The 14902-nt window shown below is 37.0% G+C and overlaps 4 protein-coding genes across 4 annotated transcripts; 2 read left to right on the top strand and 2 right to left on the bottom strand.

Annotated features, from left to right (window-relative positions):
* Positions 1-206: 206 nt before the first annotated feature.
* On the bottom strand, positions 207-2526 carry LOC116143173 (cytochrome P450 709B2-like). Its single transcript, XM_031428598.1, has 5 exons — positions 2136-2526; positions 1794-2020; positions 1402-1643; positions 914-1301; positions 207-826 (listed from the first exon to the last, which is right to left on the bottom strand). The coding sequence occupies exons 1-5, from the start codon at positions 2407-2409 to the stop codon at positions 398-400; spliced, it is 1560 nt and encodes a 519-aa protein (XP_031284458.1). The 5' UTR covers positions 2410-2526; the 3' UTR covers positions 207-397.
* A 1198-nt stretch (positions 2527-3724) lies between these two features.
* Positions 3725-7001, top strand: LOC116143256 (charged multivesicular body protein 7-like). The gene is made up of 8 exons (XM_031428709.1): positions 3725-4027; positions 4133-4192; positions 4496-4663; positions 4866-5048; positions 5273-5403; positions 5923-6091; positions 6275-6404; positions 6527-7001. Exons 1-8 carry the CDS (start codon positions 3836-3838, stop codon positions 6820-6822), a joined length of 1329 nt encoding a protein of 442 aa, XP_031284569.1. The 5' UTR covers positions 3725-3835; the 3' UTR covers positions 6823-7001.
* A 265-nt stretch (positions 7002-7266) lies between these two features.
* On the top strand, positions 7267-10072 carry LOC116143262 (pentatricopeptide repeat-containing protein At3g16610-like). Its single transcript, XM_031428718.1, has one exon. It carries the CDS (start codon positions 7663-7665, stop codon positions 9961-9963), a length of 2301 nt encoding a protein of 766 aa, XP_031284578.1. The 5' UTR covers positions 7267-7662; the 3' UTR covers positions 9964-10072.
* A 21-nt stretch (positions 10073-10093) lies between these two features.
* Positions 10094-13756, bottom strand: LOC116143263 (transcription factor PHYTOCHROME INTERACTING FACTOR-LIKE 15-like). The gene is made up of 7 exons (XM_031428719.1): positions 13418-13756; positions 12194-13331; positions 11958-12098; positions 11788-11853; positions 11599-11664; positions 11109-11516; positions 10094-10762 (listed from the first exon to the last, which is right to left on the bottom strand). The coding sequence occupies exons 1-6, from the start codon at positions 13465-13467 to the stop codon at positions 11109-11111; spliced, it is 1869 nt and encodes a 622-aa protein (XP_031284579.1). The 5' UTR covers positions 13468-13756; the 3' UTR covers positions 10094-10762.
* Between the last annotated feature and the right edge of the window lie 1146 nt (positions 13757-14902).

Genomic DNA, 14902 nt, shown 5'->3' with positions numbered 1-14902 from the left:
GTTTGTCTTCTCTGATAACGATCCAATGCCAGGGCTTCATCAAATTTCATGTAATAAGATTCCATGGAGATCCAAGAAGAAGTTTCATTAGTTGGTTTTGCAAAATAATTGCTCATGTTATATTATATAGGGAATTCTAGATTTATTAGAACAGATATTCGTTCCAAATTATATTCTGTATAAGAAAACAAATAATGTTCCTTCAGTTTTATTTACTTGTTGCCATAAGAGCAACAATTGTCCTTTATTTACATAATAAGCAACATTGCAAAGTCCATTGTAAGAGCAAGACTAACAATCAGAGCAATTCTTAATCAACAACTAACGGCAGAGATTTGGCTATCTCCAGCCAATAACCGAGTGTCCACAACATAAGCATCTTGTGTGTGACATACAATTAGCACAAAGGTTTTACAATAACGGGTAGGCCATATTGTGGTTGAAGAATAAGGCCGTCCATCGGTGTGTGTTTATACTCTGGGGAGAGCGAAAAGGAAAACTTTTGGAGTATCAATGCAATTGCCGTTTTCGTTGCCAGCATTGCGAAGTTCTGACCAATACAAACTCTTGGACCCATTCCAAAAGCAAGCATAGCATTTGGGTATTCTGTAGCTTTGGAGATCCCATTAATAAATCTGAGTGGATTGAATTCATTTGCATCTTCTCCCCAATATTTTTTACTCCTGTGAATCTTCACCATAGGTATTTCAATACATGTATCTTTTGGAATCATTAAATTCCCAATCTTCGTATCCTTTGTTGCCTGTCTGAACACCCTTATTACTGGGCAATAAAGCCTCAAAGACTCCAGCAAAACCATGTTCACCTATCAAGTCAAGTGTCCTCTTTAGTCCATTGAAGAATAATAAGCAGTACTAAACTAACAGAACGAGAAACGAAAAAGAAAACCTACCAATTTTAACTTGGCTAACATATCCGCATCAGGGATCTCCATCCCGCATTCATTTAATATTTCTTCTCTGAGTTTTGTCTGCCATTCTTGATGTACACTCAACAAGAAGACGGTCCAAGTTAAGCAATTGGCTGTGGTTTCGTGGCCTGCGAAGAAGAATGTTTTGCATTCCTCCACAATCTCATCCATGTTTAATTTGGGACCAGATCCACTTTGATCAACCATTTCTGAGTTTTCAATCATCACACCAATTAGATCATCTCCGTATCCACCTGAAGTTTTGGTATCTTTAGGAGTATTCAATCTACTCTCTATGATGTTTCTTAGTGTGCTTTTCACCTTCTTATCAAGCTTCCATACCTGAATATTGAACGGGGTGGGCAGATATCTAAAACGGACAGAAAATTCTTGTTAACCAATTAAGGGGGCTTCCCAAGTAAAAAATTCTACAACTACAAAATTTTACAAGTTAAGATGGAAGTAATTACTGGCTGCCAGGAATGAAAATGTCAGCACTTGAAGCCGCACAGAACTGTTGAAGCTCAATTTGAGCCTTGAAGGCCTCCTGCCCTTCCGCAAAGCTACTTCCAAAGGCCGTGTGGGCAATTATATCAGCAAGTAACCTTTTGAGCTCCTCATATATCTCAATCTTTTGACTAGTTTTGGTAGTCTGATTTTTCCAATTGTCAAGCATGGATATGGTACATGATGCCATTCCCTTTATCATGAGCTGATAAAGTGAAAATATTTATTATTTTATTTTTCCAAAACTGAGAGTCTGAAACTGATAGTATCATAAATATTAAACAGCTATATATATATATATATATATATTTGAATAACTAACAAAATATAAACAAATTAAAAAGAAGTTTGAGACCTTGAGCTTGTCAATGGTGAAGGCAGGATTGACTATCTTTCTGTGCCTGACCCAATCTAATCCATTGATTAAAGCCAGTCCTCTCCGGCCGGCTAGTTTTTCTGCGGAAGGCCTTGCTCTTGGTTTCTCATAGAAACCCAGCTTGTCTGATAGTACATGTTTGGCCACTCTGGGGTCTGAAATGAAAAGCCTTGGCTGGATTCCATACCAATATAGAAACGTCTCTCCTGGGGCATAAAAAGCAAACCAAAGCATCAACATAATAATGAACAAGAAAATTTATAATTATTAGTCCTTTCATTCTATCGATAAATTGAAAGTTGCTGAAACTATGAAACTGACCATATGATGACGACCAAATGTTACAGTGCGGGACAATCCTCTCGGTAATATCGTGTGATTTGACATCTAAAACTGTTTCCAGTGCAACCTTTCTCAGCTTCTTGATTTCATCAAGAGAGCCTGAAAGAAGCGAATAACGAGGTCCCATAACTCCTTGCTGTCGAAATCTTTTGGTCACCAAATAAGGCCTCCAGACGATCATCGTCCATGCTTGAAAAATTTTAGTCATAACAATAACTATGAAAGTGACTAGTATCATACCAAGATAATCCATTTTATATATCTCTACTTGTGCTGTGTTTCTGGGGTTTATAACTGAAACTGAAAGTATGCAGCTTTGCTATACAAATTAGGAAGATATGATGGGGGTATTTATGCATGCATGCCCGTGGATGAGGTCATTGCTGAGGCAAAAGAACGGAAGTTTGGCCTCCAGTTCATCGAACTGTGGCGTTACAATTTACTTTCTCTTCTTCTTGTAATCTCATACCATATGGCAAGTCATTAATGATCAGATTTTGTATAGTAAGTTGGTTGGGATAGGCATGCAGATACTAATTAATGAAAAAATTAATTACCATATATGTTGTTGATGCTTGATTTTGACACCAACGACTCACACATACAAAGTACTAACACGTGATATGAATATATGTAGCAAGAGAATAAATAAAAAATGGTTTTTAAAGTGGTTTGGATGTTAAAAAGCGAATCATACGTCCACTGTAGTTGTATTAATAGATGGTTACAGTCAGGTCATATGCAGCGAGCTGAGTTACAATCTAGAGAGAGAGTGTACGTGTGTGTGTATGATGTTTAAGACTAAAGATAAGTCAATCCCGTAAATGAGAGAGGAGCCCTCTATTTATATTGGGAGGATTCAAGGTAATAATCATGAGTCTACAGTCCAATATGTGTGGTACAATTCCTAACCCGCTTCTCATTGGTTGTCTGCATGAGAGACATCCTTAAATTCGTAGGGCTTGGATAGATGGACGATTCCTAGCCACTTGCAAGTCTGACATTCACCTGCTGCACTGAAGAGAATCATACCTCTTCTGTCATTGCGCGACGTGGAAGGGTTTAAACGACACAAAGCGTCCCTGAATTCTGATTGACTCTTACTGACGAGAGTCCATATCAGCCCTGACTTTTTACGCATAATATATATATCCATTTTAAGAAAGAGTATATTACATAAACAATATGTGCACAAAATTTTATTCACATATCATTAATGTAAAGTTTAAATGCCAAACAATGAATAATGTTATACATATATTATTGTCCATTTTAATATTTTTTTAACATGTGCTATGACATATATTTATAACTCAATTTTCTCAATTAGATTGTATAAAATATGGCAATGTAGTTGTCATTTAGAGAATCAATTTTAAAGGTTAAATTTAAAATTGTAGTTAATTATTATTTGTTGTAGTCTTCAAAGTGAAAATTCACTTATTATATGTATCAATTTTTCTTGGCTGGAATGATACGACGTCGCATAACTTGGGCTGACGGGTTTGTTTAAACTTTAAAGTAATGTACTATCCGGTCCACTCCAAAATCCAGACCCGTCGTTTCCTGGTTCGTGAGAATCCAAAAACATTGAACATTCATTCCAACTCATCATATAAGAAATCAGAAGCCAAATAATTTCCCTGAACTTCAAAATCCTTTGCCCTAAAATCTTAATAATGAGCTCCAGTTCAGTGACAGAATTCATAACGAATGAAGTCCCTGATTGGAGCGACGACGTAGTAACCTCTGCCAGATTCAAAGCGTTTAGCGGACAAAGATCTGATTGGGAACCCAAATTCCACTTTTGGAGAGATTTGATCCTCAAAATCGCTCGCCATTTCGACCTTCTAATCATTCATCCTTCCAAGGTTTTGCTTTATTTTTTGTGTTAAAGATTTTCATTTCTTGATTGTCTATTATTTACTGATTAGAAATTAATGGAAAGACTCGGTTGTTTGTTTGCTTAATTGAAGATAAAGCACGAGTGGTTTAATCGAGGGGGGCTGACACCTTTATGTCTTGACCATGTACTGGTGAGCTTCTTGCTACTTAATGGTTACTTTTGATGATCAACTTAATTAATAATAATATATGAAGCAAATAAAATTTTAAGTGTTGTAAGTTCTTTACATAATTTGTTATGCCAAGTGGCTGGACACGTCCAAAGTGGTTCTTAAACCTTATTAAGTTCAATATTGGATGCTAATATTTAAACGGAAGCTCTGTTATCCGTATTGAGGGTAGCGTTTTATGAGTTTGTTGGCAGCAGATGTTTGCATCTCAAAACATCTCTTTGTTAGGTTGTGTATATTTTATTTTGTTTTTTCATTTTCCAGTTTGTAATGTATAATGAAGGTGATATTATTCGAATTGCGGACCTTGTGGATCCAACTAGTGGGCGACTCTCCCAGCTGTTTAGGAAAGTTAGAAGTTTAATGGCTGGAACAATGATTCCTCCAGAAGTTTTGCTCAAAGGTCATGTTATTTTTGCCACACTTATGAAGGTATATATTTTGGAAATGTTTAATCTTTTTGTTTCATGAGCTTATTTCTATTTTTACTGAGGGCCCAAGTTGTTGGGACAAATGCTCTGCTGAGTTGAGTTGAGTTGGATCTTGCATTTGTATGCCTATAGTTTTGAAAAGGTGAGATGGCATGGTTAATGTCTCTTTAAGTTATGATAAATTTTATTTTCTGGATGATTAGGATAAAGCTGCTGAAGTTATCAAACGTTTATCTGAAAGTCATTGGACTTCTTTGTGCATTATTACGATGAAGAAGTTCCAGGACTTGTGTGGAGGAAAAGATGAAGCATCTGCAGTCTTGAGTTACTTGTCAGGATGTGGGAAAGCACAGTATTTGTCAATCTTTAAGAAAGACTTTATAGAGGTACTGAATATTGATCCTTTTATTTTTATAAATCATATTCTATTGTCTTAGGTACCAAATTACTTAATTGAATGGTGAAATCAAGTGAGCTTAGAACCAGCTGTCTCTTCCTTGAGTTGTTATATGCATTTCTAGATGCCAAAATTGGCCTCTCTTATCATGTTGTACTTAAAGTGCCTTGTTGCATTCTTATTTCAAGGTGTGTTATTGGATTATGGTTACAGGGTCTAAAAGTCTCCCTTTCACTGGCAGCAGTTTCCAGTATCTCAAGTTTAGATTGTGACGTTTTGCACCTGGTTTGGACAATGGAAAAGCTTCAGCAACAGCTTGATGTTACTGACAGACACTATGAGATGTAATTATTTGGTCCTCCTGATACTTGTTCAATATACTGATTTTTTTTTTTTTTTTTTTTGGTTGATGGTCTCAGCCCCATGTAAGCATGATTGTGATTGATTTTAGATAAAGACGTGTGGGAGAGCATACAGCTTTGACTTATTCTAGACATTCTAGGTAATCTTATTGCCTTTAGATTGTGGGTTCCACAGGCAACCCATGTGGATTCTAACTAGGTCCTATATCAGAGCGAACTTAATCATCAGAGGGATTGTAGAATCCCTTGTTGTAGGTTATGGTTCTCAATATAGTGCAAAATAATGTGAAGGACTATGCTTATGCAAAGTTTTACTGACATTAAATTGTAGGTCATGGGTAAATTGTATAATTTCTCTTGCTTATGTCAATGATTGATGGGATGTCAAGCACTATGCCAGCTGGTTGAGAAAATGTTACCAGCTTCTTTTTTCAAGTATGGATATTTGGAAGATTTTTGGTTGGCCTAAAGTCTGATGCAGAGACTTCTTTTGTTGTGCAGGTCTAGAAAATCAGCATTATCTTCATTGCAATCTGGAAACAAGACAGTGGCCCTGAGACATGCAAGGCAGTTAAAGTTGGCCAAAGAGAGTAGAGAGAAATGTACGTCACTTTTGAATAGAGTGGAGGAAGTGCTAAGTGTTATTGAAAATGCTGAATCTACAAAAAAGGTATTTTAGCCATGGAGAAATCTTTCTGGCTGGCTTTGGCTGTATGTCTAGGTTTCCTTGATTGTAAATAGAACTTATTTGAGCCACTAATAATTTGTCTCATCAGTCACAATAGATTATTAACAAAATGTATTTCAGTGTAGACATTCTCTAAATATCGGATTGCTTGTCTCCTGATGGCAGGTCTCTGAGGCAATCCAAATTGGAGCACAAGCAATAAAGAAAAATAAGATCAATGTGGAGGAAGTTCAAATCTGTTTAGAAGAACTTGAGCACAGCATTGATATGCAAAAGCAAGTTGAGAAAGTGCTAGGTATTTGTTTTTTCCTTTAGTTTATGTTTATGTGAGTTGTGGCCAATGCAATTGTATTTAGACCAAGGTTTTGTGATTTAGATGATTTTGTTGATTCAATCAAGTATCTTTGGCTATTGCAGAATCAGCTTCATCGGACAAAGGAATTGACGATGAAGACATTGAAGAGGAGTTCAAGAAATTAGAGTTGGAAGTTGAAAGTGAAAATTCTCAAGTTATGATCCTTAAAAATGGGGTTAATGAAGCAGAAAGAGAAACATTATCTTCAGAATCTGCCGAATCATTGAGTGTTGCATTTTCAAGTCTTGGGCTTGGGGATGGTCCTACTAGGGCGTCAGCGTCAGCATCAGCAATTCAAGCTTCTGTGGAACCATTCAGAAACAAGGAATCAGAGAATCGCATGCCTGAAGCAGCTTAGTTTTTAGACCCCCAAAATGACCGCCATAATTAATTTTCTTAGTTTCATTTGTGATATAGTTGTCAATCATGAGATGTAGTTGGCTTTCAAAGTAATTTGTACTTAACAATTCTGTTTGTACTTTGTATTCCAAAATTTATACAAGCGAAGGAATTTGATGTAAATAATGTTTTCTTCAAAAGATGTGGTTATTTTGTGGTGTTTTTTAATCTTAGATCATGTGTAGGGAAAGTGATGGAATCTTAATGGAGCGCCTTTCTCTGAGAACGACATTCGACATTAAAAACAGAGGCAGATTACACTATCAATGACTTATGTGGGATCTTTAAACTTAAAGCTCGTTTCACCCTGGTCCCATTTTTGTCATTTACTGAGCCTTTTTTATAAATGTAAATACTTTCTCGGTATATGAGATAGAAAGTCTTTCGGTTTCATATCTCCTTTTCGAGTTCAATCGTCGTTCAATTGCTGCTAAGGGCTATATTCGCCCTATCAAGCAAGGGATTCCTCGTCGGATTCTTTCAAGCCATTGCGAAAAAACAATTGGTAGAACTCCGCAACTTGTTAGGAGTAGGGGCTTTCTTGTACGCTTCTCTCCCCCCTATCCCTTAAAGCAAAGCGAAGTAAACCCTTGGGAACAAACTTTGGATCCGTTGTAAACTGATGAATTATGAACTGTCATGTCATAATTGTGAGAGAAAGTAGTTGAGGGAGGGTTGGTGTAGTATTATTCATGTTGGTATATTAGATTGCTCAAAGTAAGCGACGTTGACGTTGTAATGCCTATTGTCGTGCTCAGCCTCATCAACTTCGTACAATTGAAGTTTTAGACTGGAGAACATGCTTTACAGAAAACCAAATTTGAAGCTATCAGTAACTAAACTAGTTAACAGAGTCAGTTCCACTTTAATCCCAAACCCATTTTCCCTGACCAAAACGCATCACCACCCATATTCAGAACTCTTGTTCAATCAACAAAACATCTTTTACATTGATTTATTCTCTCAACTCAAGTCACCACCTCATGTTTTTGAAGCCAAAAGATTACATGCTATACTTATCGTCAGAGGTTTCTTTAGTCCTACCTGTACTGATAGAGTGTTGGCTCCACAGCTCGTCAATGTCTATGTTAACTATGGTTGTCTGCGAGAAGCATTTCTTGTGTTTGATAAGCTACCCAATAAGAGTAATAATATTGCTTGGAATGCTATACTTAGAGGTTTCATCGACACGGGTAAGTTTTCAAAAGCCATTGAATTTTATTACTTGATGCTTAGGGAAGGTGTGGTCCCTGATAATTTTACGTACCCACTTGTTTTAAAGGCTTGTTCTGGGTTGAATGATCTCGAACAAGGTAGGAGTATTCAAGGTCACATTCTATTAGACGACGCTAATGGTAATATGAAGCGTAACATTTACGTTGATTGTGCTATGATTAATATGTTTGCGAAGTGTGGCAGCCTGAATGAAGCAAAAAAAGTGTTTGAAGAAATGCCCAAAAGAGATTTGGTTTCTTGGAGTGCAATGATATGTGGAGCTGTGCAGAGTGCGGAGTGGTTTGAGGCATTGTGTCTGTTTAAAAGGATGAGATCCGAAGGCTTTCAGCCGGATTCAGTAATTGTGGCGACTGTTCTTCCGGCTTGTGGTAGATTGGAAGATAAGCAAATGGGAATGATCTTGCAGGGATGTGCTATAAGGAGTGGTTTGGAGAGTGATTTGTTTGTTTCGAATGCTCTTATTGATATGTATTGCAAGTGTGGTGATACACATGAAGCTCACAGAATATTTTGTGGGATGGTGTATAAGGATGTAGTCTCATGGAGCACCTTGATTACTGGTTACTCACAGATTTGTCAATACCATGAGAGCTTTAAAAGGTTTCTTGAGATGAATAGTGCAGGTATAAGGACAAATGCAATTGTTGCTGCAAGTGTTCTTCCTGCACTAGGCAAGCTCAAATTGTTAAAACAGGGGAAGGAGATGCACAACTATATTCTTAAACAAGTTTTTGAATCCGATGTTGTAGTTGGAAGTGCGTTGATAGATATGTATGCTAACTGTGGTGCAACAACAGAAGCAAAACATGTTTTTGAGGTCATGTTGGATAGTGGCATCAATATATGGAATTCCATGATTGTTGGGTATTCTTTGAATGGTGATCTTGATTCAGCATTTGAGGTATTTCGGAGAATGTGGGACTCTAAAATCAGACCAAATTACATAACACTAATGAGCATTCTTCCTATGTGTACCAAAGTGGGAAGTGTTAGACTGGGAAAAGAAATTCATGGCTATGCCACTAGAAGTGGTCTTGGTTTTATTGTAGTTTCAGTGCAAAACTCAACAATAGACATGTACTGCAAATGTGGGCACTTAGAACTTGGATTGAAGGTATTTAATAAGATGAGGGAAAAGAATATTGTGACATATAACACAATAATCTCTGCTTATGGGATTCATGGGTGTGGAAATGAGGCATTTGCACTATTTGAGGAAATGAAGACAGCAAGAATTAGTCCAAACAAAGTCACTTTTGTTTCACTTTTATCAGCTTGTAGTCATTCAGGTGTAGTTGACAAAGGTTGGTTCTTTTATAATGCCATGATAAATAACTACCATATTCTACCAGACATGGAACACTTTTCCTGCATGGTAGACCTTCTTGGCAGAGCAGGGCACCTTCATGATGCATGTAATTTCATCAGAAGAATGCCAGTGGAACCAGACATAGATGTTTTAGGAAGCTTGCTTGGGGCTTGCAAAGTCCATAATAATTTTGAGCTTGCTGAGCTTGTTGGGGATCTTATTCTCCAAAAGAATCAGAAAGATTCAGGCTACCATGTGCTCTTATCCAACATATATGCCACCACAGATAGATGGAATGACGCACTGAAGGTAAGAACAATGATGAAAAAGAAGTGTTTAATAAAGGAACCTGGAAGGAGTTGGATTGAGATTGGTTCTTGCATTCACATGTTTCAAGCTAGAGATATAACACATCCGGACTTCAGCAACATTCAGGAAATACTGAATGTCTTATTGTTAGAGATGAAGGATGAAGGATATATAACAGATTCAAATTTGTTTTCTCATGATCCTATTATTGGTGCAGATGAGTTGATCAATTTTAATGTTAGCTGAAAATCTCAATGTTATACGCAGATTGACAAATCCTTGGGCATTTTTCTTATCAGTGCTGTACAGGCTACAGGCATATGCTTTGTTGATAATGATACTGATCATCTACATTCCATTGCATCACAGTGATACTAGAGAGACCCAATTTAAAGATTTCTTCTTAGCCCTCAAATGTCGTGTTGCCGGCACCGGCAATACAATTGTAAGCGTGCATTAAAAAGTGCCTTTCAATATACTCTTACTCGCCAAGCGTAAACCACTGAGATGAATCTTAAAAGATATATACATGTTTCATCTCAAAAATTCTTGTGGTGGCGAGAAATAATTGTGCAAATATTTCCTTCACTGCTGCTAAAAGCCTGAGAGAATGTTGTTCCCATGGTAAAAATGTTTTAGAGCGGAAACCGTTAGGAAAGCAACACCAATTAAAATTTGAAAGGGTGCTTTAGGAATTGTAAATCCTCTAATCGTGGTCGACAGGCAAAACGTTCTCTCTCAAGTTTGAATTGGCCAGGCTTTCCAGAAGGATAAGATAATTGTTCCGCCACCTTCAAGTAGGCTGTAGTATGACATTGTCCTCATGTTCAACAAACAATTTATTGAACATTATGAACTGCAATCTGCCTTTATTAGTTATAGTTCAGTTTCTGCTCTAATAGAATTATGAATTCAATTGGCAGAGCTTACAGATGGCAATCTTAAACAATTTCATTCACTTGATAGATCCGATTTCTCCATTGACGATGACAACCCAGGTCCAATCATTTCTGTAACCAGAATCAGATTTTTCGGACACAGCAACCTATAATGAATGTAAAACACATCATATTGTCAAATGCCCAAAGGCTAAACTTTTACTTTATTTTTCAAATCAATCAACCAAGTCTAAAGACCATATTACTCATTGTAGATTTTACTCAAATACATGTTAAGTTTATGATTCATTATTAAAATTAATAACAGAATAAATCATAGAATAATTTTTGAAATTCTTTAAAGCTCAATTAAACTGAGATTAAGAGTCATATTAAGAAATTTTTTCTAGAATGTTAGGTCGATAATTTTACAGCTCCCTAGAACATGCAAAATTGTTATGAGCCTAAGTTTTAGATCTTGCCCTGAAGGGAGTAATGAAAAAGAGCACAAACCTAATTGGGTGAATGAATCTTTGAGGATTTAACAACTTTGCTTTTTCCCTCTTCTGGAATAATTTTGTGGATGGAATCCTTTGAATTAGATAGGGTAGCAGAAACCATGGGTTGGGTTGGGGCAGAAGCAGAAGCAGGAGAGACAGCAGGCAACCTTACAGTTGTGTTGAGAAGCCCCAAACCCAATTGTGCAGGTAATAGAGACATGGGTAACAGTTGAGGCGCGAAGCCAGGCATAGCAGTAGCTCCTGGAATCGGTGGAAATAAGAAGTGTGGTGGGAATGGGTTGCAGCCGCTACCCATCTGCATTCTTATGGGAGAAAAATGAGTCATTTGTGGGTGGAGTTGTTGCATTCCATTAGGTAACAACATTGGAGGCATGTACACCCTATTTCCCATACTCATCATCTGCATTAAATATTAAAATTATATTACTCATCTTTTTTTGGTATATCATACCCCTACATTAACTATTTGTTTGAAAATATACCTGTACTTGAAGCTGAAGATTTTTTAGATACTCAATGGCCTCATCAAGCATCGAAACTTTGTCTACCTATATATGTCTCAAACAAATATTAGCAACTAACAACAATGGTTGCTTAAGGGTTTCTGCATATGTCTGCCGTCACAAGGGTAAAAACAATAACTTGTGTTGACTACACTATCGAATGCTAACCTTATTGCAATTGGGTATGAGCTCCTGTAGTGCACGCATCTTCTTATTGATTTTATCTCTTCGCTTCTGTGTGCATAAATATTAAACCATAATTAGCTATATTATGTTTCATATTACAACATAAGCATATGTGCGGGTCTTTTTTACTGTATAAGTTCTGTATCACTCACCCTTTCAGATAAATTATGAAATTCTGCAGTTCGCTTTTCGCTATTACTTTTGATTCCAGGAAATGCTTTAGTCATACCCTTTGGTTTGCTTTTGCTTCCAGGCACTTCTTTTATCACACTCGTTGCTTTTCTCTCAATATTCTGCATCAAACTTGGACTTTCTTAGTAACATATGAAAAATAAAAACATGAAAAAAGAAAAAAAGAGAGAGAGTCGAGTCTGAGAAATTTACGTACTTGACTCGGATGATCGGCTGACCCCTCGGTATCGTCGTATCTCCTCTTTAAAGTGTATGTAGGATTATTTGAAGCTCCACGTGAGCATAACGAAGAAGATGCCACTGGTAACTCTATAGCTTTTTGAGTATTATTGAGCTTTCGCTTGGCTTGATTTGCTGCTATGTTTGAGGTTTGGCCATAAACTTGGTTGGGGGAAGCATCGTCGCGACAACAAGCTTCAGATTCGTAATCTGGGAGTGACTTATCTGAAGGCTTAGCAGCCGGTGGTAACAGCTCAATAGTCGCTTCCATTAAATTGGGTTGATAATGAAAACCCTTAACAGTTTTTGAACCATTTGCTGGAGCAATTGACATTGACTCCAAGGGGATAATGTTACTGCATGGACTAGACCTTTTACAGTTGTTATTCAAACCCTCAGCACTTGATAAAGTTGCAGGAATCGTTGTGGGCATTTTAACACCACTTCGCTGACTGTTAACTTGAAGAAGACCTGGAGATCCTAAGAAAAGAGAAAAGTTAGTCGTCGCCTTTCTCCCATCAGATTCTAAATCTTGATCCTGCAACTTTGTGACGGGGAAATCACGCATTGATCCCAGATTTTGTCTTGAATTTGTCCTTGCCCTTTTGAATGAAACTGATTCTTGGTATTGCTTATTGGAGGACTTATCAGGTTGGCCCGTCGAGGCATGTTGAGGAGTTTGAGTGAAATAATTAGAGTGACACCCCTTTTTCAAATTTGCATCTTCATGTACGGGAACAACTTGGGAGTCCTTATGAAACTTATCGTAACTATTACCTTTATTTTGTTCCAAAAACACATTAAAATGGGTTTGATACACTTCGGGTAATGATTCATGAAAGTTATCATCTTCCAGAGACTTGTTGTGAGTAAAATTCATATAAAAGCTATTCCGATCATGATAAGAGTTATCCAAGATGGAATCTAAAGTCTCAAACCCTGCCCTCTTTTGAGGAAAGGTGTCTCCGCCATTTTTAACATGTACATGAGCATTAATCGAAGAGTCATGAGAAGGATGAACGTTGATTGAGGGGCCCCTTTGAGCTCTCCTGGGCAAATCTCGCATGAGAAGTTGGCCATTTTCCCATACCAGCTCAAAAACTTCTTTATCAGACCTAAAATAATAGAAACTTAATTCATCAATGTCTTAAAAAGAAAAACACACTTAATTAGTTAGCTAAGGAGATAAAGAAAATCTCACATGGAAGTTAAATTAGCTCGCTGGGCGATTTCAGGGTTCTCTTCCATCATTGAATAAGATAAGGATAGCTCAGAAGACAGACACAAAGCTCTACTCTAGTCCGGCCTCAAGAACCCACCAGAGAGATTTGCTACTTTAATGTTACAACTGGTTTTACGGCCTATACAATATATTCTCCATGTTCATAGAAAAGACTGAAGATTAAAGAAGACAAAAGATGAGTAACCAAGAAGTAAAGGCTAAGATGTCCCCCTGTATTTAGTGTTTACCTTTAGTTGAAATATTTTTGTAATTGGCTCTCGGAAGATAAAAAAGAAATTGAAAAGAAAAAGACGAGGACGAGGACGATGAGAGATAAGAATAAGATGGCGAAATCTCAGATAGATAAAGTCATTGAAGCAAATGGATAATTCTCACAAGAGCTTATATTATTGAGTTAGGCCTATGGAGAATACTATCCTGCTGGTATCCTAGATATCCACGAATTAAGACAGCTCAATGAAAATATTTAATCAGGTGAAGCATCAACAAACTTAATTATGTAACAATGAAAAGACAGTTGATGTACGAATTCTCGTTCGCAAACCAGTATCCACAAGGGAGTGTACAAAATTCAAGCACGTCTATTTCTAATTCCTAATTTGTTATGGAGCTTAAGTGTCCACGTTTATGGTTATATACTCGTATTCCACTTGAAGACAAAATTTAACTCTAAAACTATGTAATCTTGCTGCATCCATGCATACAATCTGGAAAATCAAAGAATAGTACACCAGCGAACACACTTTATTAAGTAATCAATATATATATATCTATGGATTAAAAAGGCGTTTCGATGATATAAAAATTAAACATAATGTTGGAGAGAGAAAATAATTGAAATGAAAATAAGTGAGGAGGCGTTACACCATCGTTTTCATTATCTTGAATTTTGAAGGAGAAGCTTCTGTTGAAAATGACAGATGTAAACATTTAAAACAAGCCCAAGAAAAACAATCAAAAATACCCACGTGGATTGGGGGTCCTACCATGCTTTTGTTACTGTCTCATGGGATCCCACGTACTAACTTGTAGCTGGGATGGGACATATTACCCTTAAACTTCACCTGCCTCACTCCAAATATCATATCAAATCCTCAATTTTAGGGAGAGAATTTTTTTTAAAAAGCGTGTACTTCACGTGATGCCGTGGTTATTCACGTGATCTCGTGTTGTTCTGTCTGCACTTTTTCGCTCTAAAGTCTAAGCGACGAAACTTAACCACGCACACCCCACAGCCGGTCTTAGTAACAAACAGATAAGCTATCCCATTATTGTATTTGCCAGTTCCCCGTTAGGTGAGACTTGGGGGAGACCACTAACCACGACAATGAGAAGGAAAAAGAAGTCCACCCAATCAAGCTTAAACCCTAATATCCCAGGTCCGGAATATATGTAAACATATATAATAATTCGAAATTAAGCTCTGAAAGTGAAATTGAAAAT

Source organism: Pistacia vera, unplaced genomic scaffold (genome assembly GCF_008641045.1).
Source record: "Pistacia vera cultivar Batoury unplaced genomic scaffold, PisVer_v2 Contig427, whole genome shotgun sequence".
Lineage (NCBI taxonomy): Eukaryota > Viridiplantae > Streptophyta > Magnoliopsida > Sapindales > Anacardiaceae > Pistacia > Pistacia vera.
The sequence above is the reverse complement of the archived record's forward strand: the minus strand, read 5'-3'. Positions and strand labels throughout refer to the sequence as shown.

Excerpts from the sequence above, each read along its gene's own strand:
- LOC116143173 (XM_031428598.1), bottom strand. The coding sequence starts at position 2,409 with ATGGATTATCTTGGTATGATACTAGTCACTTTCATAGTTATTGTTATG. Across the intron at positions 2,021-2,135 it reads CATTTGGTCGTCATCATATG|GAGAGACGTTTCTATATTGG; the intron begins GTCAGTTTCATA and ends TTTATGCCCCAG. Across the intron at positions 827-913 it reads TGTTAGCCAAGTTAAAATTG|GTGAACATGGTTTTGCTGGA; the intron begins GTAGGTTTTCTT and ends TTGACTTGATAG.
- LOC116143256 (XM_031428709.1), top strand. The coding sequence starts at position 3,836 with ATGAGCTCCAGTTCAGTGACAGAATTCATAACGAATGAAGTCCCTGAT. Across the intron at positions 4,193-4,495 it reads TATGTCTTGACCATGTACTG|TTTGTAATGTATAATGAAGG; the intron begins GTGAGCTTCTTG and ends TTCATTTTCCAG. Across the intron at positions 4,664-4,865 it reads TTTTTGCCACACTTATGAAG|GATAAAGCTGCTGAAGTTAT; the intron begins GTATATATTTTG and ends CTGGATGATTAG.
- LOC116143262 (XM_031428718.1), top strand. The coding sequence starts at position 7,663 with ATGCTTTACAGAAAACCAAATTTGAAGCTATCAGTAACTAAACTAGTT.
- LOC116143263 (XM_031428719.1), bottom strand. The coding sequence starts at position 13,467 with ATGATGGAAGAGAACCCTGAAATCGCCCAGCGAGCTAATTTAACTTCC. Across the intron at positions 11,665-11,787 it reads TCATACCCAATTGCAATAAG|GTAGACAAAGTTTCGATGCT; the intron begins GTTAGCATTCGA and ends AGACATATATAG. Across the intron at positions 11,517-11,598 it reads ATCTTCAGCTTCAAGTACAG|ATGATGAGTATGGGAAATAG; the intron begins GTATATTTTCAA and ends TATTTAATGCAG.